This window comes from Ovis canadensis, chromosome 15 (assembly GCF_042477335.2).
Source record: "Ovis canadensis isolate MfBH-ARS-UI-01 breed Bighorn chromosome 15, ARS-UI_OviCan_v2, whole genome shotgun sequence".
NCBI classification, from domain to species: domain Eukaryota; kingdom Metazoa; phylum Chordata; class Mammalia; order Artiodactyla; family Bovidae; genus Ovis; species Ovis canadensis.
In genome coordinates, this window is record NC_091259.1 from 65,923,480 (window position 1) to 65,950,709 (window position 27,230).

Below are 27,230 nucleotides of genomic sequence, written 5' to 3' on the forward strand. Positions count from 1 at the left end.
AAGTGCAAGTGTTAATCACTCAGTTATGTCTAACTCTTTGTGACCTCATGGACTGTACCCTAGAAGGCTCCTCTCTCCATGGAATTCTCTAGGCAATAATCCTGGAGTAGGTAGCCATTCCCTTCTCCAGGGTATCTTCCTGACACAGGGATCAAACCTGGGTCTGCTCCATTACAGGCAGATTCTTAACCATCTGAGCCACTAGGAAAGCCTGCAGCTTATGTTAGGACTCAAGTAAGTTCACATTCAACTACTTAGTTTCAGAGTCTTGCTGCTGCCCCTATATTCTTTTGACTGAGCCATACCTTTTGGAATTCCAGTTGAAGCATGATGTTTATATTTCCTCCAAAGTCAACACAAATGATATAATTATAGATTATTCTTACTTTCTCCTTTTATATTGTGAAATGCCATCAATAACTATTTTGGTGTGAAATAATTTTTATTTCCTAAAGGAAACTGATTGTTCATGTAAATAGTAGTATAAAAATATGTAAACTTTTTTCTTTAGTTCAGTCACTCAGTTGTATCCAACTCTTTGCAACCCCGTGGACTGCAGCATGCCAGGCTTCCCTGTCCATCACCAACTCCCGGAACTTGCTCAAACTCATGTACATCAAGTTGATGATGCATATAACCATCGCCTCCTCTGTCATCTCCTTCTCCTGCTGCCTTCTATCTTTCCCAGCATCAGGTCTTTTCCAGTGAGTCAGTTCTTCACATCAGGTGGCCAGATATTGGGGCTTCAGCTTCAGCCTCAGTCCTTCTAATGAAATATTCAGGACTGATTTCCTTTAGGATGTACTGGTTGGATCTCCTTGCAGTCCAAGGGACTTTCAAGAGTCTTCTCCAAAACCACAGTTCAAAAGCATCAATTTTTTCTGCGGTCAGCTTTCTTTATGGTCCAACTCTCACATCCATACATGACTACTGGAAAAACCATAACTTTGACTAAATAGACCCTGGTCGGCAAAGTAGTATGTCTGCTTTTTAATGTGCTGTCTAGAGTTGGGCAGACTGAGCGACTTCACTTTCACTTTTTGCTTTTCATGCATTGGAGAAGGAAATGGCAACCCACTCCAGTGTTCTTGCCTGGAGAATCCCAGGGACAGGGGAGCCTGGCGGGCTGCCATCTATGGGGTCGCACAGAGTCGGACACGACTGAAGCGGCTTAGCAGCAGCAGGTTGGTCGTAGCTTTTCTTCCAAGGATCAAGCGTCTTTTATTTTATGGCTGCAGTCACCATCTGCTGTGATTCTGGAGCCCAAGAATATAAACTCTGTCACTGTTTCCCCATATATTTGCCATGAAGTGATGGGACCTGATGCCATGATGTGATGGGACCTGATGCCATGATCTTAGTTTTTTGAATGTTGAGATTTAAGCCAGCTTTTTCACTCTCCTCTTTCACTTTCATCAAGAGGCTCTTTAGTTCCTCTTCGCTTTCTGCCATAAGGGTGGTATCATCTGTATATCTGAGATTATTGATATTTCTCCCGGCAGTCTTGATTCCAGCTTTTTTCTTAGTGATCCATTTATCTTAGCTTATTTTTAATGTTTTCACTTATGAAATATTGTTTACCGTAATTTCCTCAACGTGTAATTTAGATCTGCAGCTTATTTCATTATTGTTCTATTCCCTAGAATACATTTGAACTTATAATAAAATATAGCATATAGGTGGTATTATAAACTGATTGAAATACTGTGCTAGTAAGTATATTGCTAAATTTTCATTTCCCTCAGAAACCCACAAGAATGGATAAATAATTTAGTGTGGATTCATAATTCTCAGTTCCTTTTCTTTCTTTAGTGTACTGTTTTGAAATTTGGGGATCTAAATCTTACTGCAACATAACTAATTTGAACTACCAAATGAAATTTTTGTGTTTAATGTCATTATATTTTGTATATCTTCATTTTCTTATTTCCCAAAGAAAGCCTTCAGAAAGTCATGATGGATAAAGGGAGGATTATGTCTGAAGTCAGTATCAAATATTATTTGTGGAAAAAGAGATGATAAAACAACTGTGAGGATTTTTCTTAAAACTCTAACTTCTAAATTCAGTTCTAAATCAAACTATTTAATTTTGTTTATAAACTCCTTCTTTCTATACCTTGAGTTCTTATTTTGATAAATTAAATACATCTGGATCAATTTATTATAGTCTCACTTAACCATGGAGCAAGTGGTAATAAATAACAGAGGCTCCTTTTAAAACCTTCTAACTCCATCAGTACTCCATCAATTGAAGTGTACAAGTGGTTAATGATTATAGGAGTCAACGTCCATGAATGAATCATTTCCATTTGATGATTCCCTGTGGTGATGAGCTAGCCAATACAGTAAACTTCACATTTTATAAAGCATTGCTAGGATGCTGTACGGGAGTATTTTGTGATTTGTTCAAATAATATTGTAATGGAAATTTCAATAAAATGAAAGACTCCCAAATTGATCACAATCAGCTGTGTTTTCATTGCAACAGCACTTAAAGCAATACTACAAAGTCCTTTGAAACATATTTCATGTATATTTGCAATGCTTTATAATTTGTATTTGATTTATAATTTTTCTTTTCAGGGTTCCTGCTACAGACTACTGTGGTGCTCTCTATTTTGATTTATTGTAACTGATCTGCTCTTAAATGTTGATTATATTTTATTGACTGCTTTAATTTTTCCCCTCAGAAGTTGATTGAATACTGTTTATTATTGATGATTTTACAGTTACTTCTTATAAAGAGAAACTTCCTACTTCTAATTTCCCTTAATAGTTCTCTTGCCTGTGACAATAACTATGTAATCAAAGAAGGAAAATAGATGACCTCTTTTCTCATTTATCCTAGAACATAGATAAAATCCCTTCCTAACATGAACCTTTTTTCCCATGACTAACAATAGCAAAGAAAATTTATGTTTTATTAGATGATGAGTAAAGGTCAACTAATGTTTTCAGAAATTATAGGATAAAATTCATTGTTTCAAACACTTATCAATATTTTGATATTTATTTTTTGGATTTAAGTTTCTAGCTCACTTGATGTGATATTAAGTTATAGAGTTATTTCAAGTTTACTTAGTTGTATTAAATATGCAAGGGAAATATCAATTAATAGTCATATGTTCAGATGCTGTTTATTTTAGAATTACAGAATATTTGAGCTTGAAGAGATCATGTTTTTAATCTTCTTGATGTATCACTGAAAAACCTGAATCCTAGAGGTAAAGTGATTTGCCTGAAGTCATATAGCCACATTTTTATATAGAGAGATTAGCATGTTACTTATACACTAAATATTTAATAATTAATCTGTTGAATTATATGTGTTTCAGAACTGGATAAATGATCATGATAGAGGAAGCAAAAATATTGTTTACATTAGAATTATAATGTGAATTATGGCAAATTAAAACAATTAACAAAATAATGATAGAGTAAGTCAATAGTTGCTATATTTAGCTCATTTGCTTTAGTTACAACTTATTCAACCAAAGTAATAGATGTAGACTGGCTCTGATGAGAATTATCCTAGATTTCATTTATATCATACAGTGTAGTGAAGTTATAACACTAAGCCTACTAATAATACCTTTGCTTGATAGTAGAATGTTACTGTATATCTCCTAGAATGCAAGTATTGCTTCCTTCATATGATTATCGCATTAAGGTTTATATTCTGCAATTATCCCTGAAGTTATAAATTGTTTTGTAGAATTGAACTCTAGCATAGATGTTTTTAACTTTTGCTTGTAGAATTTAAAATCGGTCACAATACTTGTATTTAAAGTTTTACTTGCAGTTTTAAATAAATATTTATTCTCTGTGTAATTTGGTGAAATCTAGATTGTTTCCTTATAATGTCTTTTGTTTAGGTATCAAATTGTACCTATCAAGTTGTACCAGTAATTCAAATTGCTTTTCTTCCTCCTTTGTGTTATGGTTTTTTAGTACTTTGTGAGATACGCCTGAGAATTTAACAATTAACTAAAATTGGAAGACTTAGAAAAAACCTGAAATAGAGGTTTAAAGAGGCAAGAAGATCTAAATTTATTTAAACTTTATGTTAACATAGAAATTTAACTTTCAAGGACTGTACCATTTTTGTAAAAACAAATTTTTTTAGAACAATTTTTTATTTTTTACAACTTAAAATATTTCTGTAAAAATAGTGTATGGACGTACATCTGTGGTGTATTTCACATCTTGTGGTAGTATCCTAGTGTTAATTAAAACTCCAAATATAAAAAGCAAGCAGTGATATGTTATGGAAGAGTGGTTTTGGCATAGAAACATTTTAAGCAGTAACAACAATTACAAGTCTGAAATTAGATAAACTCCTGAAAGGCAAAGTTGATTTATTTTTAAACCTATTGTGAAAACTAGTAGTCAGAAAATAGTTCAGCATTGTCTTCTTACAGTAAAATATCTTGCTAATTAACCAAAAGTAGCTGGTTGGTTCTGCCTAATTTTCTCTTCCCAGCAATGATAAGAAAAAATTTTCTTCATCTGGTTTAATATTTTAATGTTTATTATCTTATATTAGCCTGTTCCTGATCTCATTTGATATACTCGGTGTTTATATATTTTAAACCTTTTTCAAATGATTAACCAGATCATTTGAAGTTATTTGAGGTATTTTTACTTCAATCACAGATAACTAAACTTCCTTCTTTGATTTGTTTGTTTTGTAGGATCAGGTATTCATTCAAAGGTATCTTTTCTACTTTGTATCTTCTCTTAAAGTGAAAGTGAAAGGGAAGTTGCTTAGCCGTGTCCGACTCTTTGCGACCCCATGGACACCAGGCTCCTCCATCCATGGGATTTTCTAGGCAAGAGTACTGGAGTGGGTTGCCATTTCCTTCTCCAATCTTCTCTTAAGATTGTGTCAAATAAATAATAGCCTTGATACTTTGTAATATGAAGACATATGATATTGTCTCATAACAAATGATAACATATTCTGTAACACACAACTTGGCATAACTTTCCAGGCTTTAACTGATTATCAGCTTATTTTGTAGTCATGTTTATTGTGACATAAATCTAGAACTGAAGATGGAGAACTGAGAGTAGAAACTTAATTTTAGGTGAAGGATTGAAGGAATAATCAGAAAAATTGACTTTTTGTATAGTTTAATAGTGTTTCCTTCTCAAATCCAGAAAGCATGATTCAAGTTGATCTAATTTAGAATGAATTGGAAATATTGGACATTTTTGGTTGTTGTTTAATAAATAGAAATAACTCTGAAGAAGCAGTTGAAAAGTGAAAGTAGACACACAGGGAAGACTAGCTTCCCTTTGTTATAGCAATTTATAGTTTTTTGTTTGTTTAAAGAAGTTGTTCCCTTTGTATTTTAACATAATATAGTCCTGGTGCTTAAAAAATATCCTTGTACTAGTTTTCAGGTTACACTTATTGTTTAGAAACCTAAATAATCTCTGCAGTAATGCTCATATTTGACATTTAAGTACCTTTATAACTATGAAATGCTTTTATTATTCTGGTTTATTGCTTCAAGTACTCCAGCCACACTTTTATTGAAAGTGGGAGCGGGGAGTGTCATAACTGCGGGAAGTATGGAAGGCTCACGACACAGGTTTCATGAACACAGGCCCCCAAATAGAGACCATCATATAGGCTTTTGAGGTTCCCGATGCAGTCAAGCTAAACAATTGGTATATCTGTTATAGTGAGACCTTGAAGCTCTTTAATTATTTTTCATAGGCAATAAATCATTTTAACTCTCTGACTTATTTTTCTGATTTTTGATTTATGCTGTTTTGAAAGACAGTATTTCTAAACATATTTGAGACAGAATTAGATGTCATGCTATTATTGTCACCATCAAATATTTAATAGCAATAATAATATTTTTAGTGATCTACAGTGTATAAAGTGTTTTTATATGAATTATCTCTTTATTTCATATAACTGTATTAAGCCTCACCTTTATTAATTGACTTTCCAAGGTCATAGAATGGAGACCCTTTTTTAAATGAACCCCATTTGTTAACTTCAGTTTCCATGGTCCTTAAGAGTACCCATGTGTTTTTCTAGCACTATGTTAGAAGATTCTGTTGAAGTAGTTGGGTAAAGTATTGGCATTTCTTATGCAATAATCAGAACGAAGAACTCCTAAAAGAATCCAAAATCTAATCTAAGATTCAAACCAAATAAAATTGACACTAATTCCAGTTATCTCTAATAAATTTTAAGGATATATAAATTAAACAAAATCTTCATTTAATATCTATCTAAACTTTATTAAAACAGTTTTACTTGACAAACAATATTTTCTTTAAGAATTTTATAGGCTTTCCTAGGTAAACGGGGTGAACAATTTCTATCTCTCACAGGATTATTAGTTGAATGTTTAGTGAGTTAATGTATGCCAAACACCTAGTAGACCTTCTGGCACATGTTAGATGCTCAATAAATAATAATTCCTTTTCCTCTTTATCCATTTGAAAACAAAATTTATTTAACTACCTATTGGTAGTTTATATCCTTACAAATATAGTATATTTGTATGCATTCAACAAATATTTATTCAGCTGTATGTGACAGGGCTTCCCAAGTGGCTCAGTGGTAAAGAATCTGCTTGCCAATGCAAGAGATGCTGGTTTGATCCCTTTATCGGGAATATCTCCTGGAAAAGGAAATGGCAACCCACTCCAGTATCGTTGCCTGGGAAATCCCATGGACAGAGGAGTCTGGCAAGCTACAGTCCTTAGGGTCACAAAAGGGTCACACATGACTTAGCAACTACACAACAACATCAGCAACAATGTGACAGGTACTGTTCTAGGTATTAGAGATAAAAAATTGTATTTCCTCTTTTAGAACTTGTCTTCTCATGATGTGACACAGATCATAAACATAAGAAGGCTATAAAGAAGGCTATAGCCAAAAGAAGGCTATAAAATTGATTATATTGCATGGATAAGTACTATGAAGAAAAAGTGAAGCAAGGAAAGAGTCAAGGGAGAAATAAAGATTGATGGTGGAATAAACTTTTATTTGGGACAGCCTTACTAAAAATTATATTTGAACAAAATCCTAGAAGAAAAGATAGAACAAATGCTCCATCCTTGAATATCTGCTGTGATCGGGCAGGCAGGTGGCACATTAAGTACAAATACTTTGTAACAGGCATGTGTTTGAGGAACAATAAGCAGGCTCTGCTAACAGAATAATGACTCAGGAGGAGAGGAGTAGAAGTTAAGGTGAAGTAGAAGATGGAGTCAGTTAAGTTAGATGAGGTTTGCTGGTTTTTTTTTGTTTTTGTTTTTGTTTTGGAAGGGCTTTGTGAAATAGGAGGTCATTAGCCTTGAGCAGAAGAGGAATGACGTGATTTGATATTTGTGCCACTCAGAAATAAATTATAGAAACTATAGCAAGTTTTGTTAAGAGCATATCAAAGGTTCAGATAACTCTAATGTATTAACTATGCAACCTTAGGCAAATATTTCTCCACGTGAGATAGAAACAATAATAACATCTACCTAATAGATTTGTCATGTAAAGTAGCCCCTAGTTGTTGTACATAGAAAGGATCTGGTGAATCTTTGCTATTATTAGTAATAATGAGGATCGATTTATAGGATGATCCATTCTGTGTTAGTGATCTAGAATTGATTCTTAACACCTGTTAGTGTCATTGATTTAAATGTAAAGCTATGTGATAAACTAGAAGTGGTCATGAGTATGAAGGAAAAAAATGCCTCTACTTGTAAACTGGTACTTTAGATTTTGAGAGGATCATGTTGATTCCCAGTAAAACAGATTACTTATTCTGATTATAGCAGAGGTTTTTGTGGTCAGTGCTGTCATCTTTCTTTGATCCAAACAGGTTTGAAAGTTTTGTGACAACTTTGACGTTTTTTACAGCTTTATCATCTGTATCTAAACTAAGCTTTGGTTCTGGTGAGTGCCTCTTCATGGTAGCTTTCCGTCTGTCATTCCTCACATGAACCCTTCCATCCCTACCTTTCATTATCCTAATGCAAGTCCTGTACTTCATGGCCTCTCATCTGTTTTTGTGCTTCTTGAAGGTGGAAGTAGTAAGTATCATTATTATTATTATCATCACCTTTATAATTATTACTTTTAATCACTCACTGTGTGCCAGGAAGTATTCTAAGCAGTTTATATACACAAATTTATTTCATTCTCATTGTAACCCTGTAAGGTGAGGGTTTCAGAGTTCATTTTATAATGAAGAGAGCAGACTCAGAAACATTAAACAACCTAATATTCAATCTAGTCTATTCTTTTTACAAGTCTTGTATGCTATACAATTAAACCAGTTAATGATTCAAGGATAATGTTCCTTTGACTTTATTTCAGATTTTTCCTTTCTTCTGGTGCCCCTTCTTTCCTCTGTTATGCTTAGCTGGTTCTAACCAAGGTTTGACTTGGGGCCGTCTTCTTTGAGGAGGGAGACTTTTCAGACCATGACCCCCTATAGTATTACTTGCTTTCATAAAATATAATTTACTGTTTGTTAACATTGACATATAACTATACATTGACACTTGACATGTCTGGAATTTTGTTATTTAATCATTTCCAGGGATTCATGTTTGGTCTCTTCAAGTAGACTGAATGTCCATTAGGAAACTAGCAGTATATTTTATAATTCTTTTTATCTCCCTGTAAAATTTATACTCAAAAATTCTCTATACTCCGTATAGAATTTATACAATAAGTATATAATTTTTACTTTATTATCAAGGTAATTAGATAATTGATTTTAGTATGACTGTCGCTTCATTTGGTCAATTTCATTTGACCACAATTGAAAGATGTATAAAGTCTTCCTGGTCAGTTAAAAATTGAGAAATTTTGGATTCTTTGTTTCTAGTAATATGTCAGAATACCAGTGTAGTTAAATTAGGTCCTGCTGTCCAATTCATTTGAAAATGCAGTTGTTTATGCTCCAAAATATGATTAATATTGTGATAAAATTTTAAAGAGCTATACTAAAAACCTTTAAATGTGTTACTATCTGAACAAGAAAAGTAATAATAATATTTACATTTTAAACATTTGCTTTTAAAGAGTATTTAAATGATCATCTAGTAAGCTGTATTTTTTTTCATTTAGGCTGAATTAGAAGATAATTCAAAAATATTTTCTTAGTTTTAAGATATAGCAAAGTAGGAGTAATTATGAAATTGTCTTATTACAGATATATCATAGGTGATTTTTATTGCATTTAAAATTCTTTGAAACTTCTCCTTCTAGAAGTCTTAGCATTATTAAGAGGCTCCTTTTAAAGACCATCTGCCAACTGAAGATTCTCTTTGTGTTCCTTCAAATTAAGAAGCTATGAAATGTTTTTTGTATGCTAAATTAGTATAAATTATTTGAGCTTCCCAGGTGGTGCTAGTGGTAAAGAACCTGCCTGCCAGTGCAGGAGATGTAACAGACAGGGCTTCAATCCCTGGGTTGGGAAGATGCCCTGGAGGAGGCATGGCAGCCTACTTAAGTATTCTTGTCTGGAGAATCCACATGGACAGAGGAGCCTGGAGCACTACAATCCATAGAGTCGCATAGCCTTGGACACAACTGAAGCAACATAGCCTGCGTGGATAAATTATTATGGAATTTAGGCCTTTTGTGAATAACTATTTTCTTAATTAAGCTGTATTTTATTAATATTATTTACATAGTACTATACCATTTGCCAGACTTTATTTTTTAGGGCTCCAAAATCACTGCAGATGGTGATTGCAGCCATGAAATTAAAAGACGCTTATTCCTTGGAAGAAAAGTTATGACCAACCTAGATAGCATATTCAAAAGCAGAGACATTACTTTGCAGACTAAGGTCCGTCTAGTCAAGGCTATGGTTTTTCCAGTAGTCATGTATGGATGTGAGAGTTGGACTGTGAAGAGGGCTGAGCGCCAAAGAATTGATGCTTTTGAACTGTGGTGTTGGAGAAGACTCTTGAGAGTCCCTTGGACTGCAAGGAGATCCAACCAGTCCATTCTGAAGGAGATCAGCCCTGGGATTTCTTTGGAAGGAATGATGCTAAAGCTGAAACTCCAGTACTTTGGCCACCTCATGTGAAGAGTTGACTCATTGGAAAAGACTTTGATGCTGGGAGGGATTGGGGGCAGGAGGAGAAGGGGACGACAGAGGATGAGATGGCTGAATGGCATCACTGACTCAATGGACATGAGTCTGAGTGAACTCCGGGAGATGGTGATGGACAGGGAGGCCTGGCGTGCTGCGATTCATGGGGTCGCAAAGAGTCGGACACGACTGAGCAACTGAACTGAACTGAACTGAACTGATAGCATTTTCAAATTTCCTTCAAGGATATTGTCTTGTTTGCATATCCCACTAACATGGTGATATGGGCTAAAATGGTACATTTGTCTCCATATATACATGATGGAGAAGGCAATGGCACCCCATTCCAATACTCTTGTCTGGAAAATCCCATGGACGGAGGAGTCTGGTAGGCTGCAGTCCATGGGGTTGCTAGGAGTCGGACACGACTGAGCGACTTCACTTTCACTTTTCACTTTCATGCATTGGAGAAGGAAATGCCACCCACTCCAGTGTCCTTGCCTGGAGAATCCCAGGGACAGCGGAGACTGGTGGACTGCTGTCTCTGGGGTTGCACAGAGTCGGACACGACTGAGGCGACTTAGCAGTAGCAGCATACATGAGGAAATTGAGATTCAGAGAAATTAAGTAACTTGCCCAACCTTTATGGCAATTAAATGATAGATTCTGGATCAGAAATCAGATATTTTGACCTTTGATCTCTTTCTTGTATACCTTGCTGCCTCATTCATATCTTATTTTTCAATTAATGTAATACTTGAAAGTCACAGAAGCAATTTGTTCTAGATTAGATAGTTTCTTGAACTTGCCTCTTCTAATTGTTTTGAATTTTTAAAGACTTGTTTGACTATTTTTCTTCTTCCTAACTTATGAAACTCTTTGTAACTTAAGTTTTACCTTCTAACATGTACTCCACATGAGGATTTCATGGTTGTGTAGTGTAGCTTAGTCTGAAACTTGTCCAATCTTGAGTCACATGTTTAAACAAGTTAAGGAATATGGAAGTTCCTCCTCACCCACCCTTATACATGTGCATTTGCACATAGTCACACATACACACAGTGAATTGAACACTAATACTTAGGTATATGGGACTTCCCCAGTGGCTCAGTGGTAAAGAATTCAGGAGATGCAGGTTTGACCCCTGGGCTGGGAAGATCCCCTGGAGAAAGGAAATGGCAAACCACTCCAGTATTCTTGCCTGGAAAATCCCAATCCATGGGGTCACAAAAGAGTCAGACACGACTGGGCGACTAAACAACAGCAACTTGTGTATATTGGTTTGCTCTGATGTGTATAAAATTAATGTTATTTGGAGGCTGAGTAATAGAAAATATTACCATCATTGGTTTTAGTTTAATGGCGATTAAGATTTAATACTTAAACCGTGTTGAAGCCACCATCAGTAAAATGACTTGTGCCCCCCACCCCCACCAAAAATTTTTGGAAAGAGCATTTGCTGAACACATTTATGTAAGGATTCAGTATTTCATTATTTTCACATTATTTTTCCAAATCTATACACTTAATAATCATTAGAAGAAAATAACTGTCTATCATGCTTGGTAGTTGTGTGTTATTCCTAGAAAAGCCTGTCCAGAATATATTATCTGAATTTCTTGATGGTGTTGAATAGAAACTATTTTTCTTATTCCAAAAGATACTGACAGATTAGCATTGTCTGTGCCTGAGACCTTTGAGAAATTAAGCTTATTGAGACCACTCATGCCATATTGTTCTTAGTCATTTGTGTTAATTCAACCATTGTATTTGAAAGCAGATCAAATGGCAGTCCATTGTACAGGGCTAAGATTTGTGATTGAAATTCATTCCTTATTATAGGTAAGAGTAAAAGTTACTCATCACCAGCAAGGATGAATACTCTAATTGTTTGATATAATTGAAGAACATATTTTGTGAAGAAGAGAAAAAATAAGTTTTGTTATGACAAGTAAGATTTCTTTTGTGAATAAGATAGAATTTAAGCTACAAGATGAAATGTTTGCAGAATTTAGGCAGAATGAGTCATTATAGTAACACCAATACTCTTGATAAAATGAGGAAGGAGATAAATTTATTGCAATGCGTTGATTGTTTTGTTTGTCGTATAACTTTTATGTTCTTTTGAGATTTTTTCCTTTTACATAAGCCCATGTAATAGTTACAAATAAAACAAAAATAAGCACATAGCAGATGGATACTCAACAGACCTTGACAAGACAGTAATAAATCAAGGGGTTTTGTAGGAGAAATGGTTGCTGACTATGAGGTTGGTGGCCTTCTATGTTCACAGTTATATGTTCTAATTTATTTCTGGTCTGCAAATGCATCAGTATGACAAATGTCTACCTGTCAACCGATTAGACAGAAAACATAAGTAAAGCCTTACAGAATTCTCTGAGAGTCTGAGTGATTTAAGCACACAATGGTGGAATAATAGCTTGCCTTAGCAATTATAAACATCTCAGTGACATTATAAATCAGATTACTTTGTACTTTTTTTTGGGGGGGGTCAAAATATCTGTCATATCTTATATCCAAATAACTAGCTCATCTCAACACTTTTCTCACTAGCTACATCAAAGAGCTCTCCTCTGTTCCATTTGGTAAATGTATGCCAAGTGCATTATATTTGGGACACAATGTTTCCAAAGGCTGCATGGTGTAATATATAGTATAATATATATAATGAAAATAAGTTACTTACTCATATATATATATATATATATATGTTTGTGTGTGTGTTTTATTAGGATGAGCTTTTAAAACTACAGTTAGGACTTAATGTTCTTCAAGTACTTTCAGGAACCAAACTTCTTGCTTCCTCTATGTATTACTGCTATTATCATTGGGCCTATTACACTTGAGTGTGTTTGTGTGTGTGTGTTTTAAACTCTCTTCATAATCTCTGTTCAGCAATAGTCCTCACTTCACTGTTTCAAGTTTACTACAAAGACTTATTCCACTCCTGTTTGAAATTCTTAAACCTCTTTGTTCTCCCTCTCAAGCTGCATGTAACCTCACATATTTTTAGTTTTCTCTCTTCTGGAGTAAGAATTGATACTTGGCCCTTCTGATCCTAACTGGGAGGTGGCAGGGCATGGAGGGCAGTGCAGAAGTGAGGGAAAGGAAATGCTTATTTCTGCCTCTGTCTCTAATTATACCACTAACTCATGTTTTCTTAAGTAAATGACTCTGATATACTCATCTGTAAAGTAGAATTATTTTACCTACTGTGCAGGCTGTGGTAAGAATTATATGAGATCAAGTTTTTAAAGTGTGTGGCATAGTTAACATAATTGCAAAATAAATGGTGTCAGTTATCCTCTTAGTTACCTAGATAGCATGCTTTGTGATCCTTTAAACAATTCTTACTTCTTCACTTACCATATCTATAATAATTACTGTCTTACCTCTGTAAGCAGGCTTCCTTGGTAGCTCAGATGGTAAAGCATCTGCCTACAATGCAGGAGACCCGGATTCGATCCCTGGGTTGGGAAGATCCCCTGGAGAAGGAAATGGCAACCTACTCCACATGCCTGGAAAAATCCCATGGACCGAGGAGCCTGATGGGCTACAGTCCATGGGATATCAAAGAGTTGGACACGACTGAGTGACTTCACTTTTTTCACTTATATCTGTAAAGGAGCAAAGTAATTAGTAGTACATGTTCAGGAGACAGAACTGTTTTTGAAATCAGGTTTCACCATTCATTAGCTGTGCCTCAGACAGCTTAAATGTGCCTAGCCCTCTCTAAATCTCCCCTTTCTCCTCTGTAAAATAGTAATAATAATAGTGACTTGGCTCAGAGTGTGGTTTTGAAAATTGCATTCAATTAACTAAATGTGTGTGTGTATTTATGCCTATGTATAAAATGATTGAAAACTACAGATAAAATATGTAGCACCACATTTTGCATAAAATAAATATGAAATAAACATGCATACATTTGTTATTAGTCTCCAATCCTGTTGACATTTCAGGCTTTTGTGTCCTCTTAGCTGAGTGCTTCACACCAGGTCACTGCTATATTCTCATACCATCCATCTCATACTGTTGGCAGTCAAACTATTTTTTGTATACAAAAACAGAAGCCCTCAAAGCTGTCCAGTGTCTAGCAAATATGGGATAAATGACTTACCCTGGCCTTTTAGGACTGCTGCAGTAGGATCTCACACTGCCTTTCCTGCATGATCTCTAGTTTGGCTATCTTATACTGCTGCTATGTGCAGTAAGACAGGCTACATACTGTAAAACTAACCCAGTATCTGGAGCATAAGTGAAAGGTTTTTTTTTTTTTTTTCTTTTTTCATTTCTCTTGTTTCCCTTTTTCTCCTTTCTACCCTCTTCTTCTAATAAATCCTGGAGTCTAGTCGAACATGCTCTCCTTGTACCAGACATATCCTTTCCTATGTCTTTTTAAAATTCTTTTCAAATTTTTTAAAAATTTTAATTCTCTTTGTTTTTATTTATCCAGCAGGTATTTATGGATTACGTTCTGTATGTTATTTATTGTTTGGCACCAGCGACACAAATGTTTAGGACACTTTCAGAGGTCATTATATAAAAAAATATAATAATAAGATACTATATTAGAGATATTAGAGATACTCAGGCCTCCAGGCTGAAAACTACATGAGAGCAGCACCCGTGTCTATTTAGGCATACTGTTGTATTTCTAACTTTTGGAATAAAGCTGTGGACGTATTAGTGTTCTCAAAATTATTTGAGAATAAAATTTGAGAGAGAGAACAAGACAAAAGGGAGAGAAGTCATGAGACAGCTTGGCATATTTGATTATTGCACATACTTCTGTATGGCTGTAGAATACATTGTAAAATTCATGCCTGGGTGTAGTGAGAGATAATGTTGGAAAGAAATGAAGAACATTGTCCATTTTGCCTAGAAGTTTGGACTCTATCATGGACTTTTGGAGAGCCTGTGAGAGGCTTTAAGTAGGAATGCCACATGCTGCTACTTTATTTTAGAACGGATATCCTGTTAACAGTGTAGTGAGAAGAATCAGAAATGAAATTAGAGGTATGGATATGAGTTTTGAGGTTATTGCATTAATAAAGCAAAGAAGTTTGGGTACTTTGAATTGATGATGGAAATAGAAAGACTTAAGATATATTTGTATGATAAAACTAACTGAACTTGATAACTGATTAGTTTTGGAGACTGTGGAACATGAGAAGAAAGGGTAAGCTCTGACTTCTGCCCAACCTTCAAGGCCCAGCTGAACTATAACCTACTACACTTTCATTCATCTAATTTCTGATTAAAATTAATATTTATTTTTACTCCTTGTAAAATATTTTATATATCTTTCTTACAGTGTTGATTTCTTTTTACTAATTGTTAATTGTAAGCATGTCTAAAGTTTCTCACCAAATTGGAAGTCTCCTAACTTATCTTTGTGTTACCTTCTATGACCTTATCTATATTGGATATTCCATAAATACACAGATTATCAATTAATGCTATGCATTTTAATTTAATAACCTCCTAAAAAATCTCTAGAATGTTAAGTATATTCCTGAGACATTTCAGTATTTTCAAAATGAAACTAGGTACAAATAGGTGAAATTTAACTAACATTCTTTCAAAAGCATTTTAATTTGAAAAATTCAAAATGAGTAATTGCCAGAAAAGAAAATATTCATAGGAAGAAATTTTAAAGTGAAATCAGGCCATATTGTTTCCAAATTCAGATGAGGAACTTACTATTAAAAATCTTGCACAGATTGGAAATGACTAATCAACATTAGAAAAATGAAATTGGAAGATCTGCCCTCGTACTGTTCGTGGCTAAAAATGTTTTCCTGTCCAATTTTAACATTGTTTTTCCAGTGTGAAAATGTCAAGGATTAGAAGTTTTATGGTGGAAAAAAAAGAAACATTTAAGTATCTAGTCTATGGAGGGTGATCTGGGGCAAATCCCGTGATTTCTGTCAGTCTCACCCCTTCAGAGAGAAGCCTTAGCTGTCTTAAAGGATATCACATTTGAGAGATATTATATAAAAGGGATATAGATATAATCTAAAAGACAGAGTGGTATATAATGATGATAAATTTGGATTATCTTTATAGATCCTTCTAGCTTTAATCACCTGTGAGTCTATGATTTTAGGTGTATTAATTTTTTGTTTTCAGTTTCAAGATCCATTTGAAAGCTGTAACATCTCAAGAAGTAAGTCTTCACTAGTTGCTCTCGTATGTAATGGCCAGAAATTTTTTTTCAGGTCACATATAAAACATAATTGTCTTTGGAATTTACTTCAACATACTTATCATCATGAAGTCTTAAGAAAATTAAAATGGTGGAACAGTAATTGTTTTTAACTGTGTTGGAGGCTCATTGTTCAGAGTTCTCACTTGCATATATCTTTGTATTAGGAAAATGCTTTTCAATGAGGAATTGCTTTTATTACAATGTGATTATATAGTTTCAGTGGGGGAGTATTATGAGATGAAGTGGAAAGAGTACAGGATCTGCTTTTTGTATTAACTTTGCTCTCAACTAGCTACCAGCTACCTTCTTTGGGCCTTGGTCTCTTCATAAGTAAAATGAGGGGGTGGAATAAATAGTTTGTTATGTCCCTCTGAATCAGTCCTGAATATTCATTGGAAATACTGATGCTGAAGCGGAAGCTTCAACACTTTGGCCATCTGATGCAGAGTCAACTCAGAAAAGACCTTGATCCTGGGAAAAATTGAAGGCAGCAGGAGAAGGGGACAACAGAGGATGAGTTGGTTGGATGGCATCACCAACTGTATGGACATGAGTTTGAGCAAGCTCTGGGTGATGGTGAAGAACAGGGAAGCCTGGAGTGCTGCAGTCCACGGAGTCGCAAAGAGTCAGACATGACTGAGCGACTGAACAACAGAGTGACCCTCTGAGCTCTGAAATAAGAAAAATATTCAGTGTTTGTACCGTGTCCATATCAGATCCACAGCTATTCAAGTGTGACTCATCATGGTGAAAAGTAAAATCTAATCTTTTCTATGATATTTAGAAGACCATGGGGATAAAATGTCATTGAGTTGCATTTGATCAAAAGAGCTAACCCAAACTAAGAAGTGTCATTTTCGTACTTCAAAGGAGAATGATCAGTAAATAAAAGCATGTTATAGAGTTTTATAATTATTTATCATTAATAATATTCTGAAGAAATTCTGTTATTAATGAGTCTATTGCTAATATTAGAATACATAGATTTTAAGTGGGTTAAAAGTTGGGCATCTTGTGACTCTTTTATATGATCCTATCATAATGAGTCTTAAATCTTGAAGAGTATCTCTGAATTCATATATACAGATGAGTATTGCTGTCTTCATAGTTGCTTTGGGAGACTTGGCTCTTTTTTTCATTCACATCATTAAATACATACTACACACCTACTACTGTGCACTGATACTACCATATTAAATTGGAGGCAAATTGAAGAATTGTAGTTATGCATCCTATTCTGCAAATGCTAGTTTTTTATCTTCTCTAAATAACCTTCATTTCAATTCTGTTCCTCAGTCTCCCTGTTCTGTAAAGCTTTCAATTTCATTTATCCCCTAGGCCCCGCACACCATCCAGAGCTATGCCCAAGCCCTGCATCATCTTACTCACCTCATATCACATTGAATTTCCCCTAAGATGCCTTCTGTTTTAACCTGTGTAGACCCACTAGGACCAATGGTTGTTTTTGCTGCTTCTATGCCATAGAGAGGCATGGAACTCGAGTAGCACGCAGAAGCCCATGACCAAGGATCCATCCCCTTCATTCTGTCATCTAACTAGCAGCTCTGAGATCTTACCACCTGTCAGTCACTTCACTGGTCCTGCACCTCTCTGGAATTTGTTCATCTTTTCCTCATCTCTTCTATTCAATTTCAAAGAAATCTCTTTCTTTTTCTTAAAGATACTACCTACCCAGTGTAACTAGCTTTCTCTCTTTCTGAACTTTGTTGTTTTTTTTTGTAACTAAAAGATATAAAAGTGGTTGTAGAAAGTTTTTCTTTCTTTTGTGCAAAAATCCTGAAAGAACCTACTTTCTAAAGCTCTAGATACCTAATGCTACCGCTAAGTCACTTCAGTCATGTCCGATTCTGTGCGACCCCATAGACGGCAGCCCACCAGTCTCCCCTGTCCCTGGAATTCTCCAGGCAAGAACACTAGAGTGGATTGGCATTTCCTTCTCCAATGCATGAAAGTGAAAAGTGAAAGTGAAGTCACTCAGTTGTGTCTGACTCTTAGCGACCCCATGGACTGCAGCCTACCAGGCTCCTCTACCCATGGGATTTTCCAGGCAAGAGTACTGGAGTGGGGTGCCATTGCCTTCTCTAGGTGTCTGCTTGAAACAGGAGAAGAGGAACAGAGACGGGGGGAGAGAGAGAAGGAGGGAGGGAGGGCGGGAGGAAGGGAGGGGGAAAGAGAGAGACAGAGATGCATAAAGATGGATTTTCAAGAGCCTGAGTTCCAATGGGAATGAGTCATCTATAAAACAGTAAATTTTTCTTGTATGCTTTTTATAAAGCCATCTCAGACCATCCACTTATTTTTTTTTCTTATTTTTGTTTTGTTCCTTCCCTCCTTTTTTCTCTTTTTTTATTTCTCTCAGAAAGAGCACAGAAATCAGAGATGGTGAGCCCTTGTTTAGAATTCTCTTTCTCTCACTTAACTAGTAATATGATCTTCAGTTCAGTTCAGTCACTCAGTCGTGTCTGACTCTTTGACACCCCATGAATCGCAGCACACCAGGCCTCCCTGTCCATCACCAACTCCTGGAGTTCACTCTGATTCACGTTCATCGAGTCAGTGATGCCATCCAGCCATCTCATCCTCTGTCGTCCCCTTCTCCTCCTGCCCTTAATCCCTCTCAGCATCAAAGTCTTTTCCAATGAGTCAGTTCTTCGCATGAGGTGGCCAAAGTATTGGAGTTTCAGCTTTAGCATCATTCCTTCCAAAGAAATCCCAGGGCTGATCTTATTTTCTCTCTGAACCTGAGTTTTCTGTTTGCAAAAATGTGGATAATGCCACTTTTCCATACTCCCTTACAGACTTTTGTTAGACCAAGTAGGAAAACATTAATGCTTGGAAAGCCATAAAGCAGTGTGCAGATATATAGACTTTATTGATTTAATGCAGTCAGAGTGTTTTGGAGCCAGATACTCCTGTATTCAGCTGTTGCATTTGCCACTTACTAGCTTAGTGTAATTTTAGTTTCTGTGTGTAGAAAACTTACTAACACCTACTTCAGGGTTGTAAGGAAGAAATAAAATAATCTTTATAAATTTCAAGATAAACAAGGGTATGTTTTATTCCCACGTCTTAGATGAAGAATTTGAAACTTAGGCAGTTAAATCATAACTCTGATTTGGTCAGGGTTATGCCAGTATTCAATGAAAGGACCAGAAAAAAACTCTTGGTATCAAATATGGGTTTGGCTTTTTAGATAAATTATATCAGGTAATTCAAAGAATTCCATATGTTTGTAGCATAAACATTTACATATATGTACAGTTGAGAATCATAAAAATATTATCTAGAAACATTCAGATTAGTTCTTGTACATTTGTTAAGCAAAGAAAAATTTTCCAGTTTCCTTATTTTATTATCAAATTGTACAAATTAAAAAATGTAATCGCATGTCATGTTAATGACCCAAGAGAAAGGAGAAACTAATTGGCTCCTTTTTCAATTGTAGTGCTGGGTAACTCACAAAGGCTAGATGTAACTTATTATTTTTGATGGGCATTGTGTATTAGAATTTTAAAAATGAAATTTGATGGCTCCACTCACCTATTAACCCAAGACATATGGTAGGGTTCAGTTCTCATTTCATAAATCCCATTTGTCTCCTATTTCATCCTTTGTGTTACACTTGACTGGTAATAGTAGATTATGTTTTTACTATGAAAACTTCCTTTATTTTCAGTATATCACCAAGGGCATAATCATGATAGATTAAAAATAATCATGTAAATTATAATAATCTAATTCACATTTTCCAGAATATTTTTTAATAATGAGAAGTTTTCTTTTTACATACTGATTGGGGCTTTCCTGGCTCGAGAGAAGGCAATCATGTTCAAATTACTTTATTTGGTATTTGTTGTTGTTGCTAAGTCACTTTAGTCGTGTCCGACTCTGTGTGACCCCAGAGACGGCAGCCCACCAGGCTCCTCCATCCCTGGGATTCTCCTGGCAAGAACACTGGAGTGGTACTCTTAGCTTAAACCTAGGGTTATATAGGATTTGATATTAGGGATTAACAAGAAAGCATGACCAGAATTCAGCTACTTGGTTCACATGTATAACTTTTCCAAGCCTGGAAAAGTGCTCTGTTTGAATCACGCTAAACCACTAGCAATTTTAAAACTGAGGTGAACTATGGTGGAAGATTTTTAGTTTTTCATAGATGTATAAAATAAGTATACAGCCTGGAAGAGGAAATTATTCAATCTTAAGATTTAAGGATATACTGCTAGCAGCCATAAAAATAATAAGACTTCAAGTATTGTTTTAAAGTTACTGTTTAAAAAGGTGAAAAATGTATGTAGCCATACCTTTCGTGCTGACCGTTATAGAAGTGCAAGGTTAAGTTATGCTAAAAAATTTATGTTAAAAAGCAGTGCCTGTACCTTTTCATCACATTTACATCTGATATAATGCTTTATATATTTCTTATTCTCAATTTTCATCAGAAGACTGCCTCCATATTATTCTTTGAATAGTAGGCTAACTTTTCTGAGGGCATGATTGGAACACAGGACTCAGCATGGTAGCTTGTAGCAAAAAAAAAAAAAAAAAAAATCAAAGCATAATTGTGCCTTGTCTCCCTGGAAAAAGTTATGACATTCAGGACAGAGAAATGTTCAGATCCATTACAGGAATTTCCTTTGTGCAATGTACACATGAACTTTTTAAGAAGTTTAATGTTTAAACATTTTTAACAGTCTTCTAGTGTATGTTGTCATAATAGTATTATTGGAATAATTGTTTTTATTTTCATCATACCAGTGAAATTTATTGAGAGAGTGCATTAAACTAAAGAGCATAACTTTCAGAGGATGTGTTGAGAGTATCTTGACTTCCAGTTCAACAACCTGTTTACATATATATTTCTTGTGCTCCAGGCTTGATTTCTTCCCACTTGGGCTTTTTGTTTTTTAATTGAAGTATAGCTGATTTACAATGTTATGCTAATCTCTGTTATACAGCAAAGTGACTCAGTTTTACACACACACACAAACACACACATATCTATCTATATATAAATATTTATAATCTTTTTTTAATATTCTTTTCCATCGTGGTCCTGGTCTAATTTCTAGTTTCTTGCCCAACTCTCAGCTGGCTTTTTTTAGTGCAGCTAACTAAAATAGCTAAGAAATAGATTCAGATCCATAACTTCATTAACTGGATCTTGAATGTATCCAAGCACTTAAATGCATGTACCCGTGTATATTGGATCCTGTTTTCCTGGTAAATCTTTTACTTCAAAAGTGTTTTGGCCACTACCTAGAATTTTGGGGCTTCCCTGGTGGCTCAAAGAGTAAGGAATCTACCTGCAATGCAGGAGATCTGAATTCAAACCCTAGATCAGGGAATGACTACCCATTCCAATATTTTTGCCTGAAGAATTCTATGGACAGAGAAGCCTGGCAGGATAGAGTCCATTGACTCACAAAGAGTTAGACACGACTGAGCGACTTTCACTTTATATGAGAAATTATATGTCACCTTACCAATCAGGCAGATATTGGGATATCTTTTTCTAGACCTTCTTTTTCTTTCTTAACTCTGAAAAAGTCTAGACACCCTGGAATTTTAAGTGACATTTCCAGGGCAACATAGCTCCTTAGTGGCAAAGATAGATTTTATCACAGATGTTTTGACTTAAGCCCTGGGCTTTTTCCTGGTCTGATTTGTTAATTAAATATTCGTCCTATGACTACTGTTAGGTATAATCTCTCTCTCTCTCCTTGAATATCTTTATGTTTATCATAAAGTGTTTATAGAGAAACTGTGACAAAGTGAGTCACACCAATTGCAAACTGTTTCAAATGATGAGAAATTGTTGGAAATATTTTTAGCCAGGAGCTTAAAAGCACTGAAAAACTAGCAGCACAACACAATGGCCAGTATGACCTCATGAGAGGAAATGTAAATTTGTCGTGAACTGGCCAGCCTATGACAAAAATTATCATTTTGTTGATACTCGGACAAATTCTTTTGGACTGATCAGTCATAATTGATCCAAACTTTATGTAAGATAAATTGAACTCTAGGCAAAAATAAATATATTACTAATAGTATAATTGTTTCTCTATTTGCTATCAGCTCTGAAAAGCATTATGTGTGTTTAGAAATAAAGTAAGCTGGCAAGAATAAATTTTGTTCTTACTAAGTGGTAATTTTCTCTTTCTGTGTTGGCTAGGTTTTTCTAGATATGACATTTGGTTCAGGAGGACACACAAGAGCCATTCTGCAGAAGGAGCCAGATATTACTCTGTATGCATTAGACAGAGACCCAACAGCATATGCAATAGCTGAGCAGCTTTCAGAATTGTACCCGTAAGTAATACTCTTGTATAGACAGTTAATTTTGTTGCTCAGTTTTATGTATCTTGGTTTACCTTTTGGAATTTGTGTTCCCTTGTATGATATTATACTTAATGAAATATTTCCTCCCTTTTTATACAAAAAGAATTGATGTAAATGATATTTTTAGAACCACTTAAGAATATTACTGCATTTATCCTTTGTAAATAGGTATAAACACAAAAAAATTATTTTTGGCAGATATTTGAAGATGTGTTGAAACCCATCCTTCAGTAGTATTTTGCCAGATAATCCATACTTTAAAAACATTAAAAAATATTTTATTTACAGTTTCTAAGAATTTAGTGGAGTAAATAAGTATGTAAAAATTCTTTAGAATTCATGAGGTTACATACATCAATGTAATACAGTTTTCTTTGAAATCTTTTGGCAGTTCACAAATAAATTTAGACCTTTCTATCCCTCTGTCAAAAATAGTGAACATTTATGGTAGAACTTTAAAAAAATTTAAGGTTATTGTCTTTATAAGTCATAAAAGCATTTTCCTTTAGAGAAAAACATTTGAATTAATGAGTTATGTCCTTTTGCCGTGTTGTTTAAGACATCAGGCCGTAAAAGACAAATATCTTGGAATTCAGATGGCCATCTCCAAATATGTAAAGGGCTCTTTTCTGTAATGGGGAGTTGTTCTATTGTGCTAAGCTCCAGAGACTGAAATTCAAAAAAAAAAAAAAAAAAAAGGTGAGAATTTTAGAGGTAAATTGTGACTGGACATAGAGTTTTTACCAGTTGTAGCTGTCCAACAATGAAAAGGTCTCTGGTGAAGTAGCGAAAGTAAGACCATGGAAAGGTTTAATCACAGGCTAAAGTTAGAAAGTTGGATTACAAATCTAGAAGAGTCTTTTCAACCTTTCTAAGGTCCCAGACTCTTTGCAAATCTATGTGATTACATCTCCCAATAAAAGGGTAAATATACCTAGATTTTTGTTTGCAAAATCACAGTGTTTGTGAAGTCCCTGCTGCTGCTTCTAAGTTGCTTCAGTCGTGTCCGACTCTGTGTGACCCCACAGATGGCAGCCCACCAGGCTCCCCCGTTCCTGGGATTCTCCAGGCAAGAACGTTGGAGTGGGTTGCCATTTCCTTCTCCAATGCATGAAAATGAAAAGTGAAAGTGAAGTTGGTCAGTCGTGTCCAACTCTTCGAGACCCCATGGACTGCAGCCTACCAGGCTCCTCCATCCATGGGAGTTTCCAGGCAAGAGTACTGGAGTGGGATGCCATTGCCTTCTCCTGAAGTCCCTAGAAACCTATTTGACCCCAGGTTCTTTATTTCTAACAGAAATATGAGGGTGAGTTTTCATGGAACAGTATTTTTTTTTAATCATTCTTTCATTTTAAGCAAACTAACTTAAAATGCACCTTCTTGAAGTATTGTACTGGGGCATTCATATTTGTGAAACTTTTTAGGAATTTACTTGATTATGATCTGAACATTTATAGAATGAATATAGATCTCCATTATATATCACTAGCATAGACAGCCTGGTTCTCTTAGATATTACTGTTCTAAAGGTGGTGATTCCCAAGGTCTCTTATTCTTCCAGACACTCTAGTTTCTTAAATGGAATCTCAAGACTGTATTCTCTTTGCAGTTTACAAATGTGGAAACTATTAGCTACTCATATTAGTTTGCTAAAAGGCACATATGACTTAACAGTGACAGAAATGGGATGTATATTTTGCCCATCACCCAATAATCTCATTTTATTAAAGTATAGTACCTTATCTCAAATTTTACTGAGTTTTTTTTTTTTTTTTGGTTCATGCACAAAGTAATTCCATTTAATAAATTAAACAACAAAAAGATAAAACAGAAAGAGATAATTCAGCTGAGTTCAGTTCAGTCACTCAGTCGTGTCCAACTCTTTGTGACCCCATGGACTGCAGCATGCCAGATATTCCTGTCCATCACCAACTCCCAGAATTTGCTCAAGCTCATGTCCATTGAGTTGGTGATGCCATCCAACCATCTCGTCCTCTGTTGTCCCCTTCTCCTCCTGCCTTCAGTCTTGCCCAGCATCAGGGTCTTTTCCAATGTCAGTTCTTTGCATCAGGTGACCAAAGTATTGGAGCTTCTGCATCAGTTCTTCCAGTGAATATTCAAGGTTTATCTCCCTGCAGTCCAAGGGACTGTCAAGTCTTCTCCAACACCACAGTTCAAAAGCATTAATTCTTCGGTGCTCAACTTTATGGTTCAGCTCTCACATCCATACTTGACTACTGGAAAAACCATAGCTTTGACTAGACGGACTTTTGTTGGCAAAGTAATGTTCCTGCTTTTTAATATGCTGTCTAGGTTGGTCATAGCGTTTCTTTCAAGGAGCAAGTGTCTTTTAATTTCATGGCTGTAGTCACCATCTGCAGTGATTTTGGAGCCCAAGAAAATAAAGTCTGTCACTGTTTCCATTGTTTCCCCATTTCTTTGCCATGGAGTGATGGGACCAGATGCCATGATTTTAGTTTTTTAAATGTTTGAGCTTTAAACCAACGTTTTCACTCTCCTCTTTCACTTTCATCAAGAGGCTCTTTAGTTCTGCTTCACTTTCTGCCTTAAGGGTGATGTCATCTGTATATCTGAGGTTACTGATATTTCTCCCAGCAATCTTGATTCCAGCTTGTGCTTCATCCAGCCTAGCATTTTGCATGATGTACTCTGCATGTAAGTTAAATAAGCAGGGTGACAGTGTACAACCAGAGAAAATTTAGAATCAAAGATACTGAAAAGAAAAAAAAATAGAGAAAGAAATCTCAAATGATCATTCTTTGAAAATAGCAAAATCCCTTTCAGCCTGATTGTTAAGGGTAAAAGAGAGCAAAAATATTTATATGATTAAGATTGAGAGAGAAAATCAACCATAGTCACAAGGTAAATTGTTAGGTGATTTTATTGCAATTCTGTGGCAACATGTGAATCCTAGATTAAATGAATAATGTACTAACAAAATATAAATTGTTAAAATTGACTCAATAATTATAAACCTTTAATCGATTTTTTCCATAGAAAACGTTAGAAAGGTAACTAAAGTATATAGAAAAATGCATAGTGACCAGGTTAGGAATTGTTATCTAGCTCTTAAAGAGTAGGAAAGAGCATTGGCATTTATGCTAGTCCTGACCTTGGTAAATATGAAGAGCTCTTAAAGTTCATTTTGTATTGAATTCAGCAGTGTTTTAATGCCTAATTCTGCTAGAGATAGTATAAAGGAAAAAGAGAAAAAGTTCAACACCATTGAAGCATATAAATGCAGACAAAATGCAATGCTAGTATATCTAAGTCACCCATAATTTAGTTAAAAGAATAATAGTCCTTGGGGTTTCAAAAAGAATAATCAGTTCAGTTCAGTAGCTCAGTTGTGTCCGACTATGACCCCATGAATTGCAGCACGCCAGGCCTCCATGTCCATCACCAACTCCTGGAATTTACTCAAACTCATGTCCATTGAGTCATTGATGCCATCCAACCATCTCATCCTCTGTCGTCCCCTTCACCTCATGCCCCCAGTCCCTCCCAGCATCAGAGTGTTTTCCAGTGAGTCAACTCTTCGCATGAGGTGGCCAAAGTATTCGAGTTTCAGCTTTAGCATCAGTCCTTCCAGTGAACACCCAGGACTGATCTCCTTTAGAATGTACTGGTTGGATCTCCTTGCAGCCCAAGGGACTCTCAAGAGTCTTCTCCAACACCACAGTTCAAAAGCATCAGTTCTTCAGCCCTCAGCTTTCTTCACAGTCCATTTCTCACATCCATTCATGACCACTGGAAAAACCATAGCCTTGACTAGGTGGATCTTTGTTTGCAATGTAATGTCTCTGGTTTTTAATATGCTGTCTAGGTTGGTCATAACTTTCCTTCCAAGGAGTAAGCATCTTTTAATTTCATGGCAGCAATCACCATCTGCAGTGATTTTGGAGCCCCCCAAAATAAAGTCTGACACTGTTTCCACTGTTTCCCTATCTGTTTCCCATGAAGTGATGGGACCAGATGCCATGATCTTAGTTTTCTGAATGTTGAGCTTTAAGCCAACTTTTTCACTCTTCTCTTTCACTTTCATCAAGAGGCTCTTTAGTTCCTCTTCACTTTCTGCCATAAGGGTGGTGTCATCTGCCTGTCTGAGGTTATTGATGATATTTCTCCCAGCAATCTTGATTCCAGCTTGTGCTTCTTTCACCCCAGTGTTTCTCATGATATACTCTGCACACTGCTGCTGCTGCTGAAGTCGCTTCAGTTGTGTCCGACTCTGTGTGACTCCATAGACGGCAGCCTGCCAGGCTCCGCTGTCCCTGGCATTCTCCAGGCAAGAACGCTGGAGTGGGTTGGCATTTTGAAAAGTGAAAGTGAAGTTGCTCAGTCGTTTCTGACTCTTAGCGACCCCATGGACTGCAGCCTACTAGGCTCCTCCATCCATGGGATTCTCTAGGCAAGAGTACTGGAGTGGGGTAGCATTGCCTTCTCTGATGCTCTGCGTAGCGATGGCCTAATAGGATTAAATTCAAGAATACAAGTATGGCTTTATGTCATACAGT

General features: G+C 35.7%; 1 protein-coding gene across 5 annotated transcripts in view; it reads left to right on the forward strand.

Annotated features, from left to right (window-relative positions):
- METTL15 (methyltransferase 15, mitochondrial 12S rRNA N4-cytidine) overlaps positions 1-27,230 on the forward strand; it is a 248,559-nt gene that overhangs the window by 86,283 nt on the left and 135,046 nt on the right. For all 5 annotated transcript variants that reach the window (XM_069552954.1, XM_069552955.1, XM_069552958.1 and 2 more), the window contains one exon: positions 22,526-22,662. In XM_069552954.1, coding sequence (XP_069409055.1) covers positions 22,526-22,662 — 137 coding nt within the window. The remainder of the gene's footprint in view (positions 1-22,525; positions 22,663-27,230) is intronic.